We start from the raw sequence: 20,469 nt of genomic DNA, 5'->3' as shown, positions 1-20,469 counted from the left end.
TGGTTCGAACCCACCAGCGGCTCCTGGGGAGAGAGATGTGGCAGTCTGCTTCTGTAGAGATTAAGAGCCTTGGAAACCCTATGGGGCAGTTCTGCTCTGTCCTGTGGGGTCTCTATGACTCAGAATCAACTTGACGGGAACAAGTTTATACCTGTGGATGTAATTCCATGTGGGAATAGGGTTCTTTGTTGTGTTCATGAGTCCATAACAGTGTAAAGGGTGTACTAAACCTAATCGCTTCTGAGTGATATAAAGAGCAGCCTACACACAGAGACCTGTTGCCGCTGAGTCGATTCCAACTCATAGCGACCCTATATGACAGAGTAGAACTGTCCCATAGAGTCTCCAAGGCTGTAATCTTTTCAGAAGCAGACTGGCCCATCTTTCTCCCATGGAGCAGCTGGTGGGTTCGAACTGCTAGCCTTTCAGTTAGCAGTCGAGCCCTTTAACCACTGCACCGCCAGGGCGAACAGGGAAAGATAGATGGCCAAGGAATCAAGAAACAGAAGCTGAAAGAAACAAGTATCTTCCCCAGAGCCGACAGAGAGAGAGCCTTCCCCTACAGCCGGTGCCCTGAATTTGGACTTCTAGCCTCCTAAACTTTGAGAAAATTTCTGTTTGTGAAAGCCACCCACTTGCGGTATTTCTGTTACCACAGCACTAGGAAACTAAGGCAACATTGAAAAACTTCACAGGTTCACTTTGGAGCCCATCTCCTCCAGGAAGCCTTCCCTGACTCCCATACTGACAGGCTTCCCCAGTCCTGAGTTCTGGTCTTCCCATTCCAGGAAGGAGAGAGGGAGCTCCCCAAGAGGAGGGGTCCCTGGCAGGCTGACACTCACATGCAGTTCCTGGCAGCCAGGTCCCGGTGTATGAATCTTTTGGTGCTCAGATACTCCATGCCGCTGGCAATGTCTGCCATAAACTTCACCAGCATCTGAGTGGGCAGGAACTGGGGGTCGGGGCAGGGGGAGCAGAGGTCAACATGGTCCCTGAGATGATCCCTCCCCTCTCCCTCCTTCCCTTCCTGTGTGCCTAGCTCTGCCCTGGAATGGCTTCTCATGGCACTGAGAATTAAATACAACTCTTTCTGCGGCCTTGAAAACAAAAACAAACCTAACCATTTGCCGTGGAGTCGATTCCGACTCATGGAGACCCCAAGTGTGTCAGAATAGAACTGTGCTCCATTGGGTTTTCAGTGGCTGATTTTTCACACGCACATTGCCAGGACTTTCTTCCAAGGTGCCTCTAGGTGGACTTGAACTGTCAACCTTTTGGTTAGCTGCTGAGTGCTTAACTGTCTGTCACTATATAATTGTTTCCCGCCTCCCTCTCTGACTTGATCTCCTAGGGTTCTTGCCCTTGGCATCCACCTCAGTCATACCAGCCGGTATGACTCCTTTCTGCTCTTCAAAAAAGCCATGCTTGTTCAGACCTCAAAGCTTTGCTCATGCTGTTTCCTCTGCCAGGATTGCTTCTTGCCCAGATCTCCCCTTCCATCCCCCACCCTCGGCTGGCCCTGTCTTCAAGGCCACCTCCTCAGTGAGGTCTTCTCTGTCCACTCAAACTATCTGCCTGGCCTCCTGCCATCAGACTCTATCATGCTTTGTCTTCTTCCCTAGCACTTAAATTATCTTGCATATTTATTGGTTAGTTGCCTGGGCCCTGCTGGAAGGTAGGTTTCATGAGAGCAAGCTCTTTGTGACAAGTGTCTGAGTAGGAGTTCAGCGAATACTTGGGGCGCTGGATGATGCCTGGGCTGGGAAATGCCCCTCACCACTGGCTGGTCCCCGAGTCGCGAATAGAGGAGGAAACTGTGGAGGTCTCCGTGTTTCATGAAAGGCAAGATGACCACAGGTGCCGGGAAGCCCTCTCGTTCAGAGCCCTGGAAACAGACACCTGAGCCCCCCAGGTGGCCCTATCACTCCTGTGAGGCAGAAGGGGAAGCCAAGCCCCCCGCCCAGCCAGATCCCAGCTCCCTCTCCCCCTCCCTCTAAAATCTGGCCTCCAAATTGGGGAAGGGGAAATGGCAAGGACAGAACTTCAGAGAAGTCATTTCCAGCGCAGTTCCCAGGGATGTTTCTGGAGCCCTCCTGGGGACCTCGGCTATTTCTGGGAAGGGTCAGAGGTCACATTCCAGGCTGGGAGTGAGTAGAGAAGGAGGGAGGAGCTTGCTGATCCTGGGGAGAGAGGGCGGGGAACCTGGAAGCTTGGTGTTCCTAGTGCTGGAGGGAGGGGTATCCCCTCTGGTCTTGCCTCCATAAGCCCAGGAGACCCCCCTAAATCTGCCCCTCCCTCACCGATGAGCCTCATGACGTTGGGGTGGTCGAACTCCTTCATGCAGACAGCTTCACTCAGGAAATCCTCCAGCTCTGACCTCGTGCAGATGGCAACTGGGGGCAGAGGAGGGTAGGTAAGAAGGAGAGGATGAGGGAGAGGAATCCACCCTCCTCCTCCTCCTCCTCTCCTTCATCATCATCATCATCTCATCTTCATCAAACATGACTGAGGGCCTAGTAAATACCAGGTGCTGTGTGCAGCACTTTACATGTATTAACTTATTTCATTCTCCGAGCTGCTTCTACGATCATTCCCATTTCAAAGTTGAGGAAACCAAGGCACAGAAAGGTTAAGGAACCTGCCTTAGGGCACATACAGCTTGGGAAGGTAGAATTCAAATCCAGCCCATCTGGCTTCCACGGTCCCTGTGCTAATCACCTCACTAGGTTGCTCCTCATTGCCTTCCCAACAACCTTGAGGATCCATGGGATAATTTTTATCCCCTTTTACAGATCAGAGGGGCCCTAGTGGTGCAGTGGTTAAAGCACTTGGCTGCTAACCAAAAGGTTGGTGGTACGAACCCACCAGCTGCTCTGAGGGGGACAGATGTGGCAGTCTGCTTCTGTAAAGATTTACAGCCTTGGAAACCCTATGAGGCAGTTCTACCCTGTCCTATAGGGTCGCTATGAGCCGGAATCGACTTGACGGCAGTGGGTTTTTTTAAATTACAGATCGGGACACTGTGGCTCACACAGGCAAAGTGACCTGCCCAAGATCGCACAGCTGGGATTCAAACCCAGGTGGAGAACACTACCTGGTAATAGAAAGTTCTCAATAATGAATGAATGGATGGATGGATGATGACTCCATAGCCAAAGATTTTAACCCCTAAGATTCAGAAGGGATCATTTCTCCCTCACCTCTAATCCCAGCTTGGCCCTACCTGCTTCTTCCCTGTGTGGGGCAGGACCTAGCTCTGGACTTCCTGTGCTGTGTGACCTTGAACTGCCTTCTGCCCTCTCTGATGATATAATATAGTTGTAGCCCACATTAATAGCATGTACCATATGCCATCTCCAGCATTAAGTGCTTTGCCTCACAACAGCCCTAGAAAGTTGGACCATTATGATCCCCTTTTCTAAAGATGAAAAGGAGGCTCAGAGAGGGAAAGTCACTTATCTAAGATCACACAGCCGGTAAGTGATGAGGCCAGGTATACCTCATTCTGGGCCTTTCCCTGCTCTGCTATGTATCATAGAGGGCCCACCCCTGAAAATTACATTTCCCAGGCTCCTTTTCCTACTGGGTTCCTGTTGGAGTTTGCCAACTATAGGCACCGATGGGCAATTGGCAGGCAGGAGGACAGAAGGAAGGGAGAAACCAGGGTATTTCACACTTTCTTTTTCTACTTCGGGTATTGCCTTGGCAGTGGCTGTGTCTCACCTGTGCTTCTAGCTCCCACAGAGTAACTCCTAACTCTGTGGTCTCAAATCCCACCAGGCATCCCTGGCCCATGTGCTCAGGTAAAACCACCTCCTCCCTCTGCCCTTTAGACCTAGGAGTGGAAGTGACTTCCTGCTGTTGCTAACCTCTAGGTTGCATCACTTCCCACAGCTGTTCCTTCAGTTCTTCCTACACCTTTCTGGTAAGCTTCCTAGGTTAAATTCCTTCTACTGAAATACCTGGCATGGGCTCTGTGACCTGTCTGGAAACGCTGGGGTTCTATGCTAGGACTAATTTGCCATTAACATTTTTGCTTTCCTGCATCCTTAGGGGCATAGGGAAGAAGACTGGGGTTAAGGAGTGGGGGTCCCACATGTGTGTGCATGCGTGCACAGACTCACTCTTCATCGTCTTCACAGCCACCTTGAGGACAGAGTCGTCCTGGTTGAGTTGGCCCTCCATCACAGCTCCAAACTCTCCTATGGAGGGTGAGAGAGACATTGCATCCCTGTGGACTACATTTCTTGTGTTTGGGTTGGGTGGTGGAGAGAGACAAATGTATCCCTGGGGACTGTATTTCCTGTGGTAGAGGAGAAGTGAAGGACCTCAGGGTTCAGGAGGATGTGTGTGTGCTGGGAAGGAGCAGGGCTGGAGGGACTCACCTTCTCCCAGGGTCTTCCCCAGGGCCACCTTATGCCGGTCTACCATCACATCCCGCAGTTTCTCCTTCAGCTCTTCGCTGATGCCCAGGCTGTTCACTGCATGGAGGGTGGCAGTGGACAGAGCCATGAAGTAGGACTGATATTCAGATGGCACTCACCAGTAGGGACACACCCATTGTTAAAATACTGAAATACTTCTGCATTGGTTCAAAAATAGCTACTTTCTAATGGATCACAACTACCACAGCCTCTACCAGACTGAGTCCAGCACAACTAGATGGTGCCCCACTACCTCCACCAACTGCTCTGACAGGGATCACAACACAGGGTCCTAGACAGAGCTGGAGAAAAATGTAGAACAAAATTCTAACTCACAGAAAGAAAGACCAGACTTACTGGTCTGACAGAGACTGGAGAAACCCCAAGAGTATGGCCCCTGGATGCCCTTTCAACTCAGTACTGAAGTCACGCCTGAGGTTCACCGTTCAGCCAAAGATTAGGCACGCCCATAGACAAACAGTAATACATGGAGTTCAACCATATATACGAGACTAAATGGGCACACCAGCCCAGGGGCAAGGGCGAGAAGGCAGGAGGGGACAGGAAAGCTGGATGAATGGAAATGGGGAACCCCAGGTGAAGAAGGGGAGAGTGCTGACACATCGCAGGGGTTGGCAACCAATGTCACAAAACAATATATGTATTAGTTGTTTAATGAAAAACTAATTTGCTCTGTAAGCCTTCATCTAAAGCACAATTAAAAAAAAAAAAAGCTACTTCCCTGAGTACTCTAGCTCCTCCTCTGAACCGCCTGAACTGAACCTTCCCCCAAAGCAACAACTAAGGCCAGGCACAAGATCTTGCTCCACTGGGTACCCTGATTGGTCAGCACCTGCTGTACCAGTTGTTAAAAATACTTCTCAATTTTTTATTGCCGTATAATATACACAGATCATAAGTGAACAGCCCAGTGGATTTTCACAAACCAAACACAGCTGTATAACCAGCACCTAGGTCAAGAACAGACCATGACCTGCCCTCCCAGGAGTAATCATCTTCCCTGATTTCCCTTACCATTGTTTTCCCTGTTTGGGAATGTCATAAAATGGAACCACATAATATGTTCTCTTTATGTCTGGATTCTTTCACTTAACATTATGTCTATGAGATCGTTGTAATACAGTTGCTGTATTTGGTGGTAATTCATCCATTTTTACTGCTGTAGAGCCACAGTTCTCAAAACTTATTAGCCTTGGGGCCCCTTTACGTTCTTAAAATTACTGAGAGCTACAAAGAGCTTTTGTTTATGTGAGATAGATAGATATTTACTGTATTCAAAATTAAACTAAGAAATTTTTAAATTACAAGAATAGACAAGCACACGTTCCATCAACCATCAGAGCAACGACGTCATCACTCATCAGGGAGCCTCTGGAAAACTGAAAACTCCACTGAACGAACGCTCAGGAGAAAATGAGAGTGAGAAGGGCAAACAACATCTTAGTATTATGAAAATACTTTTGACCTTGTAGACCCCCTGCAAAGGTCTCAGGGACCCCCAGGAACCCAGATCACAGTTTCAGAACTACTGTTGTATATTATTCCATCAGATCGCTGTGACCTCATGGCTTCCTCTTCCTTCCAACCACCCCCTGGAGCCCTGTCAGCCTTCTCCTTGTGTGCCAGAAAGAGACCTAACCCCATCTCTCCTTTCTGGATTTCAGTTTCCTCTGCTGGAAAATGAGATTTGACTAGGTGGTCTCTGAGGTTCCTCATTAGCTGGGATGCTCCATGACTCTACAGTTCTCTGACGGAGAGTCTACAGTTCTAAGATTTTATGATTTTTGAGATTCTTTTGTCATCATCATCATCATCATCTCAACGGCATCATCTTCACCATCATCATCATCACATCATCATCTCAACCTCATCCTCTTGACATCATCACCACATCATCTCATCATCATCATCTTCACCATCATCATCATCAATCACATCATCATCACCTTGAGATCATTATCGTCATCACCATTATCTCATCATCATTATCACTGTTATTATCATCAACTCATCATCATCATTACGTTATTCTTTGATCTTATGATTCTGAGGTTTAGTGTTTCTCAGATTTTTCTGTGCCTAAGATTCTGTTATTCTAAGGTTCTGTGTGGTTCTGCAAGTCCATTATTCTTAGGATCTGTGGTTCTAAGATTCTAGTATCCCAAGGCCTTCAGAATCTTTTGGCTCATGCGTCTACAGAGGCCCAGGAGACCCAGGTCTCTATACTCTTTAGCCCAATACCTAGACAGGGAGTCATGGGATTCACTTACAAGTGGCTTCAGTAGTCCGGCGACTGTAAGATTTACGGACGCGGTACCTGACCACCAGTTCGCCCCTCTCCACTGTTGGCTCAAACACCTCCCTGGGTGGAATGGAGGAACGTAAGGGTAGGGGAGAACCTTGTGGACCCCTTCTCTTTCCATCAGTGGTAAAATTGAGCACCATTCCAACCCTAAGCCCTGCCCACTCTTCTGGCATTTGCCGAGCATATCTTAGAGTGCTTCCTTTAACCTTCCATTCATTTTCCAGGCCTTTCCCCTCATTGGGTCTCTTGGTCATCTCTTCTGCACCACCCTCCTCACTGGTCTTTCTGCTGCTAGCCGCTCTAGCCCAGTCCACATTAGTCCCCCACGTCGTTCCAACTCACCCATAGCGGGTCTCCTTCTTCCGCCGGTGGATGAGGAATAGGGCCAAGGTGAGGACACAGGCAGCGGCCACAACTGCTCCCAGTAGTACATACCACCAGGGCCATGAGAAGGCAGGGGCTGGGGGTTCACTCACTGTCGGGGGGTATGGGGGACAGGTCATGGTTGAGGTCCTGGATCCAGGTCCCTGAGACCCAAGGGGGTGATGTTGGAGGGACAGAAGGCATTGAAAAGGAGTGGGCATATTTGATGGGTTGTGGGATGGGTGCATTCATGTGTATGAGGAAATCGGGATTGGCTGGGTGGTGTATGCAATGAATATGATGTAAGTGTGCATACAAGTGAAGGTGTGTGAAACTTGTAGGATGGATGAGTGAAGAGTGGGGTGGACATTTGAGGAGTGTGCAATCAGTGTGGGACCAGTGTGGAATAGGGTGAGAGATGTGTGTGGAATGGGTTATTATGACTATGCAAGGAGGGCTGGAAGAGCACAGAATGGGTATGAGTAAATTCCACACAGTACAGGTGCATGTGATATGTGTCATGATTGTGCCAGGAGAGTGGGCTTGGGTGTGGAAAAACCCTCCCATCCATCTATCCGTCCATCCGTTTGTCCGTCCATCCATCTCTCCATCCATCCGTCCACCCATCCATCCACCCTCCCACCCATCCATCCATGCAGTGTAAGATGGGAGCATGAGGCATGTGCAACAAGGGTGCAAGGTGTGCAGCTCGTAAGGCAAATGAGGAAGGAATGTCTTTGAGGAGTGTGCAGTGACTATGGAAGGATTTTCCTACAGCATGGGATGAGGGTAAAATAAGTGTTCAAAGGGATGTAGTGAGTGTGCACAGAACATGGGATGGTTGTTCGAGATGGGAGATCGGTGAGTGCGGACTATCCAAGGGGTTTTACATACAAGGAGTGAGGTCTGTGAGGACGTAACTGGCACGAGAAGAGTGTGCAATGGGCATGTAGGAAAAAGGGCAGGTGAGAAGTATGGAATGAATGGAAAAGGTGTGCAAAAAGGGTGGGATGTGTAAGGAATAAAGAATGGGTATGTGTAGGAGGAGTCTGGCATGAGTGTGTGAAGAGAGTGAGATGGAGGAGGATTGGGGAGGGACAAGAGAGAAAAGTTTAAGGAGCATGAAATGAGTGTACAAGGAAAACTGTAGGGTGTGCATAGTGTGAACTGAAAACCGCACAATGTATTTGCACTGTGGAATGTATGGAGAGTGTGTAACAAGTGCAGAGTTTATGAATAAGGGAGAGAGAAGTTTGGGTGTGTGACAGGGTTGGGAGGCCTGTGTCAGGAGTGAGGGATTATTATGACGGAATGAATGTGAAAGGAGGGTGGGATGAGTGTGGAAACGGTATGCAAAGAAATGTAGGAAGGTATGTGAAGAATAGTTAAGAATAGTGAATGGATTTACAAGGAATGGGCCATGACGGTGCTAGGAAGGTTGGATGGGTGTAGGAGGAATGTTTGAGAACTGTTGGAGAAATATTTGAGAGGGACGGATATGTGGGTCAGGATACCTCACCCCCCCCACCCCCCCCACCCATCCACCCATCCACCCACCCACCCACCCACCCACCCACCCACCCATCCATCCATCCATCCATCCATCCATCCATCCATCCATCCATCCACCCATCTACCCATCCATCCACCTATCCATCCATCCGTCCATCCATCTGTCCATCCACCTATCCATCCATCCACTCACCCATCCATCCACCCACCCATGCATTCATCCCCATCCATTTACCCACCCACCCATCCATTCATCCATCTACCCACCCATCTATCCACCCATCCATCCACCATTCACTGGGTGTCTACAATGTGCTGGGTCTTCCGAGTCACCTCTATTGAGGACCACAGAAATCCAAGAAGTAGAGGTTTGGAGTGATGAGTTTGAGAACCATGTAAGGGATATGCAAAGAGTATGTGTGCTGATAAGGCCCTCACTAGGTGCTATGGGAAGGGAGGAAGAAAAGGCGGTGCAAAGGCCCTTACCCAGCTGGTGGATTAGCTGTCCTTGCCCTGTGAGGAGAAAGGACAGAGGGGAGACATGCTCAGAGAGGGAAAGACTGGTAGGACACAGCTGAGGGAGTGAAAGAGGCTTTCAGTCAGGTTCAGGGTGGGAGCAGAGCCTAGGCTGGGGTAAGACTAAAAGGTACACGGAGTGAGTCAGGGGTATCTGGGAGAGACAAGGTCTCTGGGAGAAAGTTGAAGGAAGCTTACAATGTCTTTGGAGTTACCTGGGTGCCAGGGCTCCAGAGGCACGGGAACACTCCAGGGCCCATCCCCAGCAGCAGTGTAGGCTGCCACGGACACCGTCAGGTTGGGCACAGTCCCTTCCTCCTGCACCTCCAGGATCACCTCTTGCTTTAGTCCTATGTCCATGAGCACCTAGGAGGTCCAGAAGTGGCATGAAGGAACCTCAGATCCCTAACCCTTGAGCCTTCACCCTCTGCTTCAACTCCCCATCTTTTTTCAAGCCCTCTCCTCAACCCCCAATCCCCATCCCCTACCTCTTCCTACCCTTCATCTCTCCTTCTCATGTCCTTTTATCTCCATTTCTCCATCCCCACACCCACTCCAATATCAGCTCCACAAGGACGGGACTTTTATCTGTTTCATTCACTGCTGTGTCTCCAATTCCTGGAACAGTGCTTGGCACACAGTAAGTACTGCTCAAGAAATGTTTGTTGAGTAACTTTTTGTCTTCATCTGTCCATCCCCTTTTAACTCCCTATCACTCCACCCTCAGGGTTGCCACTAGCCCAGAAAGTACCTTTGTGCAAATTAGGAAAAGGCACCTTTCCTCAAGCTCTTATACAATTCCCTGCTGTGAAATGGTCATAGTAAATACGTAAGTCCAACCAGTTGCTGTTGAGTCGATTCCAACTCATGGCGACCCCGTGTGTGTCAGAGTAGAACTGTGCTCCACAGGGTTTTCAGTGGCTGATTTTTTGGAGGTAGATTGTCCGACTTTTCTTCAGAAGTGCCTCTGGATGGACTCCAACCACTAACCTTTCAGTTCGCAGCCAATGCTTTAATTGTTTAAACAACCCAGAGACTCCAAGTATACGTTGCTGTGTGCCGTTGAGTCGATTCCAACTCATAGAGACCCTATATGACAGAGCAGAACTGCCCCATACGGTTTCCTAGGCTGAAATCTTTTTGGGACCAGATCGCCAAGTCTCTTCTCCCTCAGAGCCACTGGTGGGTTTGAACCGCCAATCTTTTGGTTGGCAGCTGAGCACTTAACCATTGCATCACCAGGGCTCCTTTCCAAATATGTTAAGTCTACTGAAAAAAATGAGGTAGTGGTTCATAAGTAGCCACTCCCTGAGCCCTCCCCTGGGCCCCCATACCTTCCCCAGCATGTGAATGAGAATTTCCCCAGAACCTGCTCCCTCGTCATTAGTGCGACTGTGGACTACACAACCTGCACAATCGTCCATGGACACCCTGCCAACTCCTCCCCATTTCCCACCTTCCCTAGTCACTCCACCCCAACCTTGCCAGCAGCACTCACCTCGGGGGTGTCCTGGCCTCGATATAACAGCCGGTACCCCAACAGGGTGCCCTGCAGGGGCGCCCGCGGCTCTTGCCAACGCACGAGGGCCTGGCTCCCATTCCGCATGGCACTAACGTTCTCGGGAGGGCCCAGGGGCACTGGAGGACAGGGAAGAGGGGAAGCTGGTATCCCACCTCTTCCTGACCCCCTCCCAAGTTCCCAGGAAGTGGGGGGTAGTGTGCAAAGGACATACACGTGGGCAAACTCGTGCAGGCTTCCCACGAGAGGAAGCACGGGGAGACGCCTGGGAGAGATGCCAGAGGACACTGCTGGGGGCTCGGGGACCAGACGGGAAAGAGACTTGAGGCCACATGGGGTAAATGGGTGAGAGAAGGTGCTGGGGGTGGGGGAGGTGTGGGCACTGGGGAGAGCAAGGTCCAGCGGAGCAGCAAGCAATGTCTTCCTCCCAGTGCCTTCTTACCTCCCTCTGGGGTCTCCACAGACAGCCAGTGGGTCCAGGGAGAGGGGCCCTGGCTGCTGGCACACGCCACCCGGATGTGATAAGAGGTGTGAGGATGGAGGCTGCCCAGCCGAAGTTGGTGGGGGGGCACGGAGGCTCGCAAGGTGAGGGGTTCCTCTGGGGGGTCTGGTTCTCCCAACCAGATGCCCACCCCATCGTCCGAAAGCACAGCCTGGGATGAGGGAAGGGGCGTGAGTACAGGACGGCCATACAATCACACAAGGCAGCCACACAACTCTTGACCATGGCATCTACGTGTGACTCCTCAGCTTTGCAAGTGTGTGTGTGTGTGTGTAATGTGTCCCCGCTCCTGACTGGGACGACACAGGCTCATGGTTTGCAAAGCGAGGAGACCACTCAGCTGCACAAATGTGGCCTCATCACCACTTGCAAAAGTCACCTCTGCTAAGATTCCTTCCCTCTCTGAGCCTCAGTTTCCTCATCTGGAAAATGGGGACGTAGAAGAAAGCCTTATGGGGTGGCTTTCCGATTAAATGTAGTTATGCTGGAAGGATGGCTGGCACAGTGCGGGACAGGTGGCCAGTGATGACGATGACAGTGATGATCACAAATAAAAGTCCACACTGTGAGATCGCATACAGATGACATCCAACCCCAGGCAAAAACAAAGTCTGACGATAGAAGTCAGAAGAATGGACATCTCTAGGGGTCTGAGGGAGTCTTCTGGGGGGCTGATTCTGTATCTTGCTTTGGAGGGTAGTTCGTTAGCTAGGTGAATATTTAAAAAAAAAAAAAAAACAACAAACCAACCCCATTGCCATTGAGTCAAATTCCGACTCATACCGACCCTATAGGCCAGAGTAGAAGTGCCCCGCAGGGTTTCCAAGGCTGTAAGTCTTTACAGAAGCAGAGCAGCTGGTGAGTTCAAACCATTGACCTTATGCTTAGCAGCCTCGCAATTATCCAACTGTGCCACCAGGGCTCCCAGCTGGGTGAATACATGTGTAAAATAATCTATGTGTATTTTTATACTGAAGATTACGCATGGTGTGTATATATTTCTTTGTGCTTTAGGTGAAAGTTTACAAACCAAGTCGGCCTCGCACACAAAAAGTTATACACACCCTGCTGTGTACTCCTAGCTGCTCTCCCCCTAATGAGACAGCACACTCCTTCTCTCCACTCTGTATTCCCTGCGTCCATTCAAGCAGCTCCTGTCTCCCTCTTCCTTCTCATCTCGCTACCAGACAGGAGTTGCCCACATAGACTCAAATGTTCACGTGAGCCAAGATGCTCACTCATCACCAGCATCTTTGTCTTACAGTCCAGTCCAATCCCTGTCTGTAGAGTTGGCTTCGGGAATGGTTCCAATCTTGGGCTAACAAAAGGTCTGGGGATCACGACCGTCAGGGTCCCTCCAGTCTCAGTCTGAGCATTAGCGTGGTATGTACATTCTAAGCAGTCCTGGTGGCACAGTGGTTAAAGCAATTGACTGCTAATCTAAAGGCTGGTGGTTTGAAGTCACCAGCGGCTCTGTAGGAGAGAGATGTGGCAGTCTGCTTCAATACAGATTTACAGCCTGGGAAACCCTGTGCGGTCACTACAAGCTGAAATTGACTTGACAGCAATGGGCTTGATGGAGTATGTATGTTCTATCTCAATTTAAAAAAAGAAAAAGGGATCAAGCATTGACTGAACCGTGTTCTAAGCCCTTTACAAATCTGAACTCATTTGACCCTCGTGTCAACCCTGTGAAGTAGATACTGTGTTTTTTTTTTTTTTATTGTACTTTAGATGAAGGTTTATAGAGCAAACTAGTTTCTCATTGAACAATACACATATTGTTTTGTGACACTGGTTGCCAACCCTGCGACATGTCCAACACTCTCCCCTTCTTGACTTTGGGTTCCCTGTTACCAGCTTTCCTGTCCCCTCCTGCCTTCTCATCCTTGCCCCTGGGCTGATGTGCCTATTTAGTCTTGTTTTATGGGCCTGTCTAGGCTTTGGCTGAAGGGTGAACCTCAGGAGTGATTTCAGTACTGAGCTATAAGGGTTTCCGGGGACCACACTCTTGGGGTTTCTCCAGTCTCTGTCAGACCAAAATAAGTTTGGTCTTTTTTTTTTTTTTTTTTTCAGTACTGTGGTTATCTCCATTATACAAATGAAGACACTGAGGCCTGAAGAGATGGAATTATGTGCCCAAGGTCACCAGCTTGTCATTGATGAAGCTGTGACTTGAGCCTGTTCTGTCTCCAAAGCGTTTGCTCTGCTGATGGTAAGAATGCCCATTTGAGCACATCAATAAGAACAATGCTCATCTGTCCAGAGAGGCAGGTGCGGTGCTCACTTAGTGCTGAAGAGCGTGGATGCTGGAGCCCAGGTTCAAATTCAGACTCCACTAGCCCCCTAGTCCTGTGCCTCAGTTTCCTCATCTGTAAAATGAGATAACAGCAGTGACACCCTACTTCCTAGGGTTAACTGAATTGATGCATGTAAGTGTTAGGAAGAGCGCTTGTGCATATTGAGTGTTTGTCATTATTATTTTGTTTGTGTGGTGTGTGAGAGGTTGCCCGGCAACACGTGTCAAATTCTACACAACCCTGCACAAGGGCACAGGCTGGCACCCCGTCTCGGTCTCCAGGAATGGCACTATCAGGATGTTGGGGCCCACGGCTGGGGACACATCTGTTTGCTATCGTGCAAGGGCACAGTCCTGCCACATGGAACCACAAGCCACCATGGCCATACAGCTTACAGCCACACAGCTCAGGAGTGTTCTTCCTACGGCCCTCCCCTCACCTGGGAGACCCCAACCACAGCGCCACACAGTGTGTTGGGAAGGAGTTTACTGGTTAAAGCTAGATTCCTTGGGTCCAGGTCCTGGCTTGACCACTTATCTGCTATATGAACTAGGGTGAGTGTCTTAACTTTTCTGAGTCTCAGCTTCTGTCTCTAGAAAAAGGGGGCCAGAGAGTCTCTACTTGGCAGGGTTGAGGTTTAATGACACAATGCAGGTAAATTGGTTTGCACATCAAAATATTAACAGCTAACATTTCTTGAGTACCATGTAAGACACCAACCATGTTTCTGGATTAACTCTTTCACTTCTCACTGCCGCTCTATGGAGTCAATTTCTTTTTTCATTCCCATTTTACAGTCAGAGGAAACCAAGGCCCAGAGAGGTTCAGCAGCTTGCTCAAAGTCACACAGCCCCATGAGGGAAGGCATCACACCACGAGACCTCGGCAGGAGGCTGTCCCCATCCTTGCTCTCTGACCCACAGTGACAGATGGGAAGGGGAACCTCTACTGGGACAGAGAGGAGATGGGTGCAGACAGTTGTCCTCCCCTGCCCACTCCTACTTCTCTTTTTCCTGGGACAGCTGTGACCCTCCCACCCGGACCCCTCAGGCCCCGCCTGTGCACAGCGGGAAGTGAGACCTGGAAAGGGAAGAAGACACACTTCTGCTTTCCTGGGGACACTTGATGGATGTTGGTGGGGGTGTGGCTGACGCCTGACCCTAGCATCTGAGATTTCCCACATGTGGCCTGGCCTCTGGGATTGAATCTCAGCCTTACTCCTTCCTAGCCATTTCCCCTCTCTGGGCCTCAGTTCCTTACCTTGAAAATGGGGAGGTTAACAGCTGATACCTTCTAGGGTGGATGAGGATGTGCCCAGGGGATGCAATTATAAGAAAGACAGCTCCTGTTGAACCAGGTGCTGGCTCTAAATGGCTTCTAAGGAGATTAGGAGCACTGTTTGGGTTTGGTGAGGCAACGGTTTGAACCCGACCTCTACCACTTCCTGGCTGTGACCTTGGGCAAGTTGCTTACTTGCTCTGAGCCTCAGTTTCTACACCTGGAAAATGGGCACATCAGTAGGCAGTACCAAACAAACATACAAGGTGGTGTGTGCAAAGCTGAAGCACAAGGCCCAGCAGATGCAATTAACACTCCACGAAAGCTGGTCATCATTAATCACCATCATCTCCTATCACAGGCTGTGTGCCACCTATGACACTCCCGCCCCATCTCCAGCTTCTGAATCTCAGAGATCTTCATAACAGGACTAGGCCTTGTAGCTGTAGATCTCTGCCATTTGTTTTGTTTTGCCAGTAGGAGTAGGAGCAACTTCAGGGCAGAGGCTGGGTCTAGCTCATCTTAGGTGCCAGCTATTCTTCCAGCAAATATCCCCTACTTCATGTCTGACCCTGTGCTCAGTGATATGGAGGACCTAGTGGTGACCAACACAGCCCCAGGCCTGCCCTCACAGAGCTCACTGTCCATCAGGAGAGAAAGACCCATCCCCAGATAGTGATAACCCTGGGTCAGGGCCTGGATGGGAGAGGCACGGGCAGAGGGGTCAGAGAGGGACCGGGGAAGCACAGACAGAGGGGTCGAGACAGGGAGATGGGAGGGGAGGCTGGGATTGAGGGGTGGGGGAGGTGGGGGGCTAGGATGCAGGGGTCGGGAGGCACAGGTGGAGGGGTTGAGGCCAGGACAGGGAAGGCTGGGGCAGAGAGGTGGGGGAGGTAGGGGGGGCCAGAATGGAGAGGCATAGGCAGAGGCATGGGGCGGGGCTGGGTGGGGCCGGGCAGGGGGTGGCAGGCGGAAGGATTGGGTTTGGAATGGAAGAAGCACAGAGGCTCTGGGGACCCACGGAGGATCAAGATAGCCCAGGGTCCTGCTGTCTCAGGGCTCCCACTCTATCTAGAGATAATATTACTAATACTAAAACACAGGCCATGGACTTATCTACCCTGAGATCAGAAGAACTAGGTGGTACCCAGATACTACCACCAACAGTTTTGACCAAGGCCACAATAGATGGACCCTGATAGAACAGGAGGAAACCACAGAACAGAACACAAATTCTTAAAAAGTTGTCTTACTGGACCAGTTGAGATTAGAGGACTTCCTGAGACTATCACATGTCACCAAGAGATACTCTTTAAACCTTAAACAGAAAGTACCCCTGAGGTCACCTTTTCTCGAAATAACAGGTTGGCACACAAAATAAAAAATATTACCCATGAGTATGGTGCTCCATTAAAAAACCAATCTGAGGCCAAAAGGTTAACATTTACTCTAAAGCAAAGATGGAAAAATATGGGGGGCAAGGAAATTAGAGTACAGGAAAGGGAACAATCAGAACGCAATTAAAGAGAATGTTGGCACATTGCGAAAAATGTAACTAATGTCACTGAACGATTCGTGTAGAAATTGTCAAAAGGGAACCTAATTTGCTGTGTAAACTTTCACCAAAAACACAATAAAATGTTTCTTTATATATATATATATAAAACTCATACTAAAATAATTAAAATATTAAGTGCCAGATACTATTCTAAGTTATCACTTGGATTCACTCCTTGAATTCTCATAACAGGCCTATCAGGTAGGTACTATCATTATCTCCATTTTATAGATGCGGGAACTGAGGCCTCTGTGGGCCTCAGTTCCCGCAGCTATAAAATGGAGATAATGATAGTACCTACCTGGCCAAGCTCACACAGCCAGCCAGTGGTAGAGGCAGGATTAAACCCAGGATATCTGGCTTAACTTGAGGCTCTACTGACCCTCAACAGATGAATGGGCAGGAAGGGCTGGTTTCCCAGGCTGAGGTGGAGGTGCGCAAAGGCTGGGGTCTCACCTGCAGGGTACAGTGGGTGAGGGGGTAGATGCCACTCAGGCCTGGGGTCCAAGCCACCTCCAGCTCCGTGGGCTGGCTGGAGACAAGGTGGAGGTCACGGGGCTGCTGGGGGAGCACTGCGGGCAGATGAAGAAAGGGACTGACCTTGGGGGTCCGTTTCATTTCACAAAACCCCCCTCCCTGACCTCCCCCTTAGGTGTGCCCTCTAACCCCCCGCCCCTCCCCCCATCCCCCAGCTCCCTCTTCTATTACCTGTGATGGCAGCTGTGCGGGATGTGGTGACCCCCTTGGCGTTATGGGCTTCACAGGAGAAGGAGGATGTTTTGTTCAGGCCTGGGGAGTCATATGAGGGGGACCGGTGTCATAGAGGAGAAGACAAGGGTTCCAAGGCTGGCTAGGCTACTCTGCTTCAGCCACCCTGGCCCTCCTCCCGGTGCACCCAGCAGGTCCCACCTCGCTGGCTTGGGACTTTTGCCCTCTGATCCCCTGCTTAGAGGCTCCCTTCTCAGATGTACACGTGGCTCCTCCCTCATCTCCTTCTTGTATGTTAGTCAAACGCCACCTTCTCAGTCACGGTCTCGCTGTCCCTGACTCCCCCGTTTAAAATCAGAACCTCCCCTCTGTGGCCTGCTTTTCCTCCCTAGCTTTTTTCATCGCCCGACACACTTTACATGTTACCTACATCACTTGTTGTTGTCTGTCCCCTCCGCTAGAATGTCGGCTCCCAGACCCTGGGCTTTTTTGCCACTTCCGTTCCCTGTTGTACCCTCAGGGCCTGAGATGGGCCTGGCAGCACACAGTGGGCACTCCATAAATGTTTGTTGATTGAGTGAACAAATTTATGTGTGCTGTTTGCTGTCGAGACGATTCCGACTCACAGTGACCCCATGTGTGCAGACTACAACTGCTCCAGAGGGATTTCAAGGGTATGACCTTTTGGAAGACGATTGCCAGGCCTGTCTCCCAAGCCACCTCTAGGTGGGTTTGAACTGCCAACCTTTCGGTTAGTAGTCCAGTGCTTTGTGTTTTTGTGTGTGCCTGGGTGTGTCTGTAGAGATGTGAGCCTGTGTGATTCCTGACTTAATGTATGTGTGTGTTGAATAACTGTTTTTGCGTGTCTGTGGGCAGACTGCCTCCCCTCCCCAAGGTGGTGTTGATGGTGAGAACACAGATACGCACACACATTCACACACTCACATACACACAAGTACATGCAAGCACAGAGACAAACACAAGAGGCACGAGCACACAGATACCAACACACACAGCTACATGTCATACACAGATACACACACACAGAGACAGCCACACACAGTGCCTGGGTGTGCCAGGATGAAATGGGACCAAGTCTCAAGTCTGCATGTGTAAACGCAGTTCTCTTGTGTGCTTCGGTCAGTGTGCTTATGCATTAGCGTCTGTCCTATAGGGTCCCTATGAGTTGGAACCGACTTGACGGCACTGGGTTTGGTGTTTCTGTGGAGCAGACCTGGTGGTGCAATGGTTAAGCGCTCGGCTGCTAACCAAAAGGTCAGAGGTTCAACCCACCAGCTGCTCTGCAGGAGAAAGATGTGGCAGTCTGCTTCCATAAGGATTACAGCCTTGGAAACCCTATGGGGCAATTTTACTCTATCCTACAGGGTTGCTATGAGTCAATATTCACTGGTGAGCAGTGGTTTTTTTTTTTAAGGGTGTTTCTGGCTCCCTGTGTATCTCGGGTGTTGTGTATGTGTGTAGATTGGGCATCTCTGTGTCTGTTGTGAGTTGTTCTGGTGTGTGCGTATCTCCCTCGGCTTGAGTTTCCCCACCACTGTGCTGGGGAAGGAGGCGCTCTTTGCACAGACACAAAGTTTCCCTTTCTCCGTCAGCAGAAGAAGTGGAATGGCGTGGGGGAGGGGAGAGTGGGCAGCGGCAGGAAGGGGGTGGGCAGTGAAGCTCCTCAGCTCTGGCTGCCCAGGCAGCGTGTTCCCAGCCAAGGTCAGGTGCCCGGTCCGCAGCCCCCGCCGCCCGGGGAAGCGACAGGACAGCCCCGGGGCTGGATGGAGGCGGGCAGGGCGCCTGGGTAGCGTCCAGCCACCTGGCACGTGGGGGCCCGCTAGGGTCACCGCGCCAGAGCCGGCCCCGCCCGCCAGAGGAGCCATCGGGGCGGGAGGGGGTGCTGGAGCCGGGTCCAGTTCCGACCGCAGCATTCCTTCCCACGCGTGAGTCACCGGGGCGCCCCCCTCCCCGGGCACTTCCGGCCTGTCTGGGGGGCGCAAAGCCCGGGATCCCCCCTTCCTGGGCCACCCCAGCACCACGGGGAAGGTGTGGGACGGGACGAAGGAGTCTTGGATTCCCAACCCTCTTCCCCACCCACGGGACATCTAGAGGGAGAGGTGGGGAGGGATAGGGGAACTGGGGTCCCCCTCCTCATTGGGCTCTCCATGCCAGGAGCAGGCAGACTCCAGATGTGCTTTCCAGATGTACTGCCCACTCCACCCCCGCCCTCCCCCACACTTTTCCAAAGGAATGAGGGGGATGGAAGGAGACAGGGGACACGCCCTGAATCACAGAGAGGGACAGATATACAAACTGATGATATTCTGACACAACACCTCCCCCCCCCGCCACAATCGCACACACAGTGAGTCACACTTAAACACACAGGGGCTGTTACTGGCTTGAATGTGCAGAAAATACAGCACTCACGAAGCTACCCACAGATACACAAGGGCTGGTGATGTCACAAACACACTGATACAAATGTACATCCAGTGACTTACACACACACACGGTCCAATATACACGTACACAGAGAGACACGTATACACAAATAGTAGGGGGGCTCCGGGACAAACGCATAGGCACACAATCACACATGCACACATTGATTACAAACACGTAGCTATACGGTCTTCATCTAGTTAGGCTGATGCTGACAAGCACGCACACACACCAAGCAAGAAACATACGCTGAGGCTAGAGTGAATAGATGCACACCAGGGCACACTGAAGGTTAATGCTGAGTTGCTCACACACAAATGCAGTGGCATACACATACACACAGCCAAACCTTCATCCCCGCCAGAACACAGCCAGACACACTCAGGTTGCTGCAGACACATTTGCTGAGATTGTGTCAGCACTTGGTGCAGACTGATACACAACTACACATGTGCAAAGGCCCACAGGGCTGGTGCAGACACACAAGCATGGGGACCCTGCCTGTACACATAGCTTGGCACAGGCAGACATATGCACACTGGTTGGTTAGTACCCTAAACCAAAGCCCATTGCTGTCCAGTCGATTCCGACTCACAGCGACCCTATAGGACAGAGTGGAACTGCCCCATAGGGTTTCCAAGGAGCACCTGGTAGATTCAAACTGCCAGGCTTTTAGTTGGCAGGCAAGCTCTTAACCACTGCGCCACCAGGGCTCCTAGGTTCCTCCAATGAGAAGCAGCCCAGGCCAACACACAGGGAGCCATGTGAATGACACGCACAGATACAGGGACCATGGTGACAGCTTCCCACGCCACCACGTTCACCCTGGACATACACAGACACCACAAGGGCACCCATGGACACACATGCACATAGAGCCAATGAGAAACACCCCAAGTAATGTACGTGCACCTGCTGACTCCCTGAGAAGCCCAGGCTGCCACAGCCACGTGTTGACACGCACACACATAGGGGTTCAGGTAGCCACATGTAAAGAAACACACACCACACAAGA

General features: G+C 50.7%; 1 protein-coding gene across 3 annotated transcripts in view; it reads right to left on the bottom strand.

The window, feature by feature from the left end:
• Window positions 1-20,469, bottom strand: part of AXL (AXL receptor tyrosine kinase) — a 33,251-nt gene that overhangs the window by 7,888 nt on the left and 4,894 nt on the right. For 2 of the 3 annotated variants that reach the window (XM_064293688.1, XM_064293690.1), the window contains 13 exons: window positions 17,007-17,087; window positions 16,755-16,870; window positions 11,103-11,313; window positions 10,640-10,779; window positions 9,357-9,507; window positions 9,112-9,138; window positions 7,093-7,225; window positions 6,716-6,807; window positions 4,386-4,481; window positions 4,125-4,202; window positions 2,301-2,393; window positions 1,778-1,899; window positions 843-952 (listed from right to left, as the gene is read on the bottom strand). In XM_064293688.1, the coding sequence (XP_064149758.1) occupies window positions 843-952; window positions 1,778-1,899; window positions 2,301-2,393; window positions 4,125-4,202; window positions 4,386-4,481; window positions 6,716-6,807; window positions 7,093-7,225; window positions 9,112-9,138; window positions 9,357-9,507; window positions 10,640-10,779; window positions 11,103-11,313; window positions 16,755-16,870; window positions 17,007-17,087 (1,450 nt within the window). The remainder of the gene's footprint in view (window positions 1-842; window positions 953-1,777; window positions 1,900-2,300; window positions 2,394-4,124; window positions 4,203-4,385; window positions 4,482-6,715; window positions 6,808-7,092; window positions 7,226-9,111; window positions 9,139-9,356; window positions 9,508-10,639; window positions 10,780-11,102; window positions 11,314-16,754; window positions 16,871-17,006; window positions 17,088-20,469) is intronic. The other variant, XM_064293689.1, reaches the window with a different exon arrangement.

Source organism: Loxodonta africana, chromosome 11 (assembly GCF_030014295.1).
Source record: "Loxodonta africana isolate mLoxAfr1 chromosome 11, mLoxAfr1.hap2, whole genome shotgun sequence".
Lineage (NCBI taxonomy): Eukaryota > Metazoa > Chordata > Mammalia > Proboscidea > Elephantidae > Loxodonta > Loxodonta africana.
Note: the sequence above shows the minus strand (reverse complement) of the source record. Positions and strands in the feature narration are given on the sequence as shown.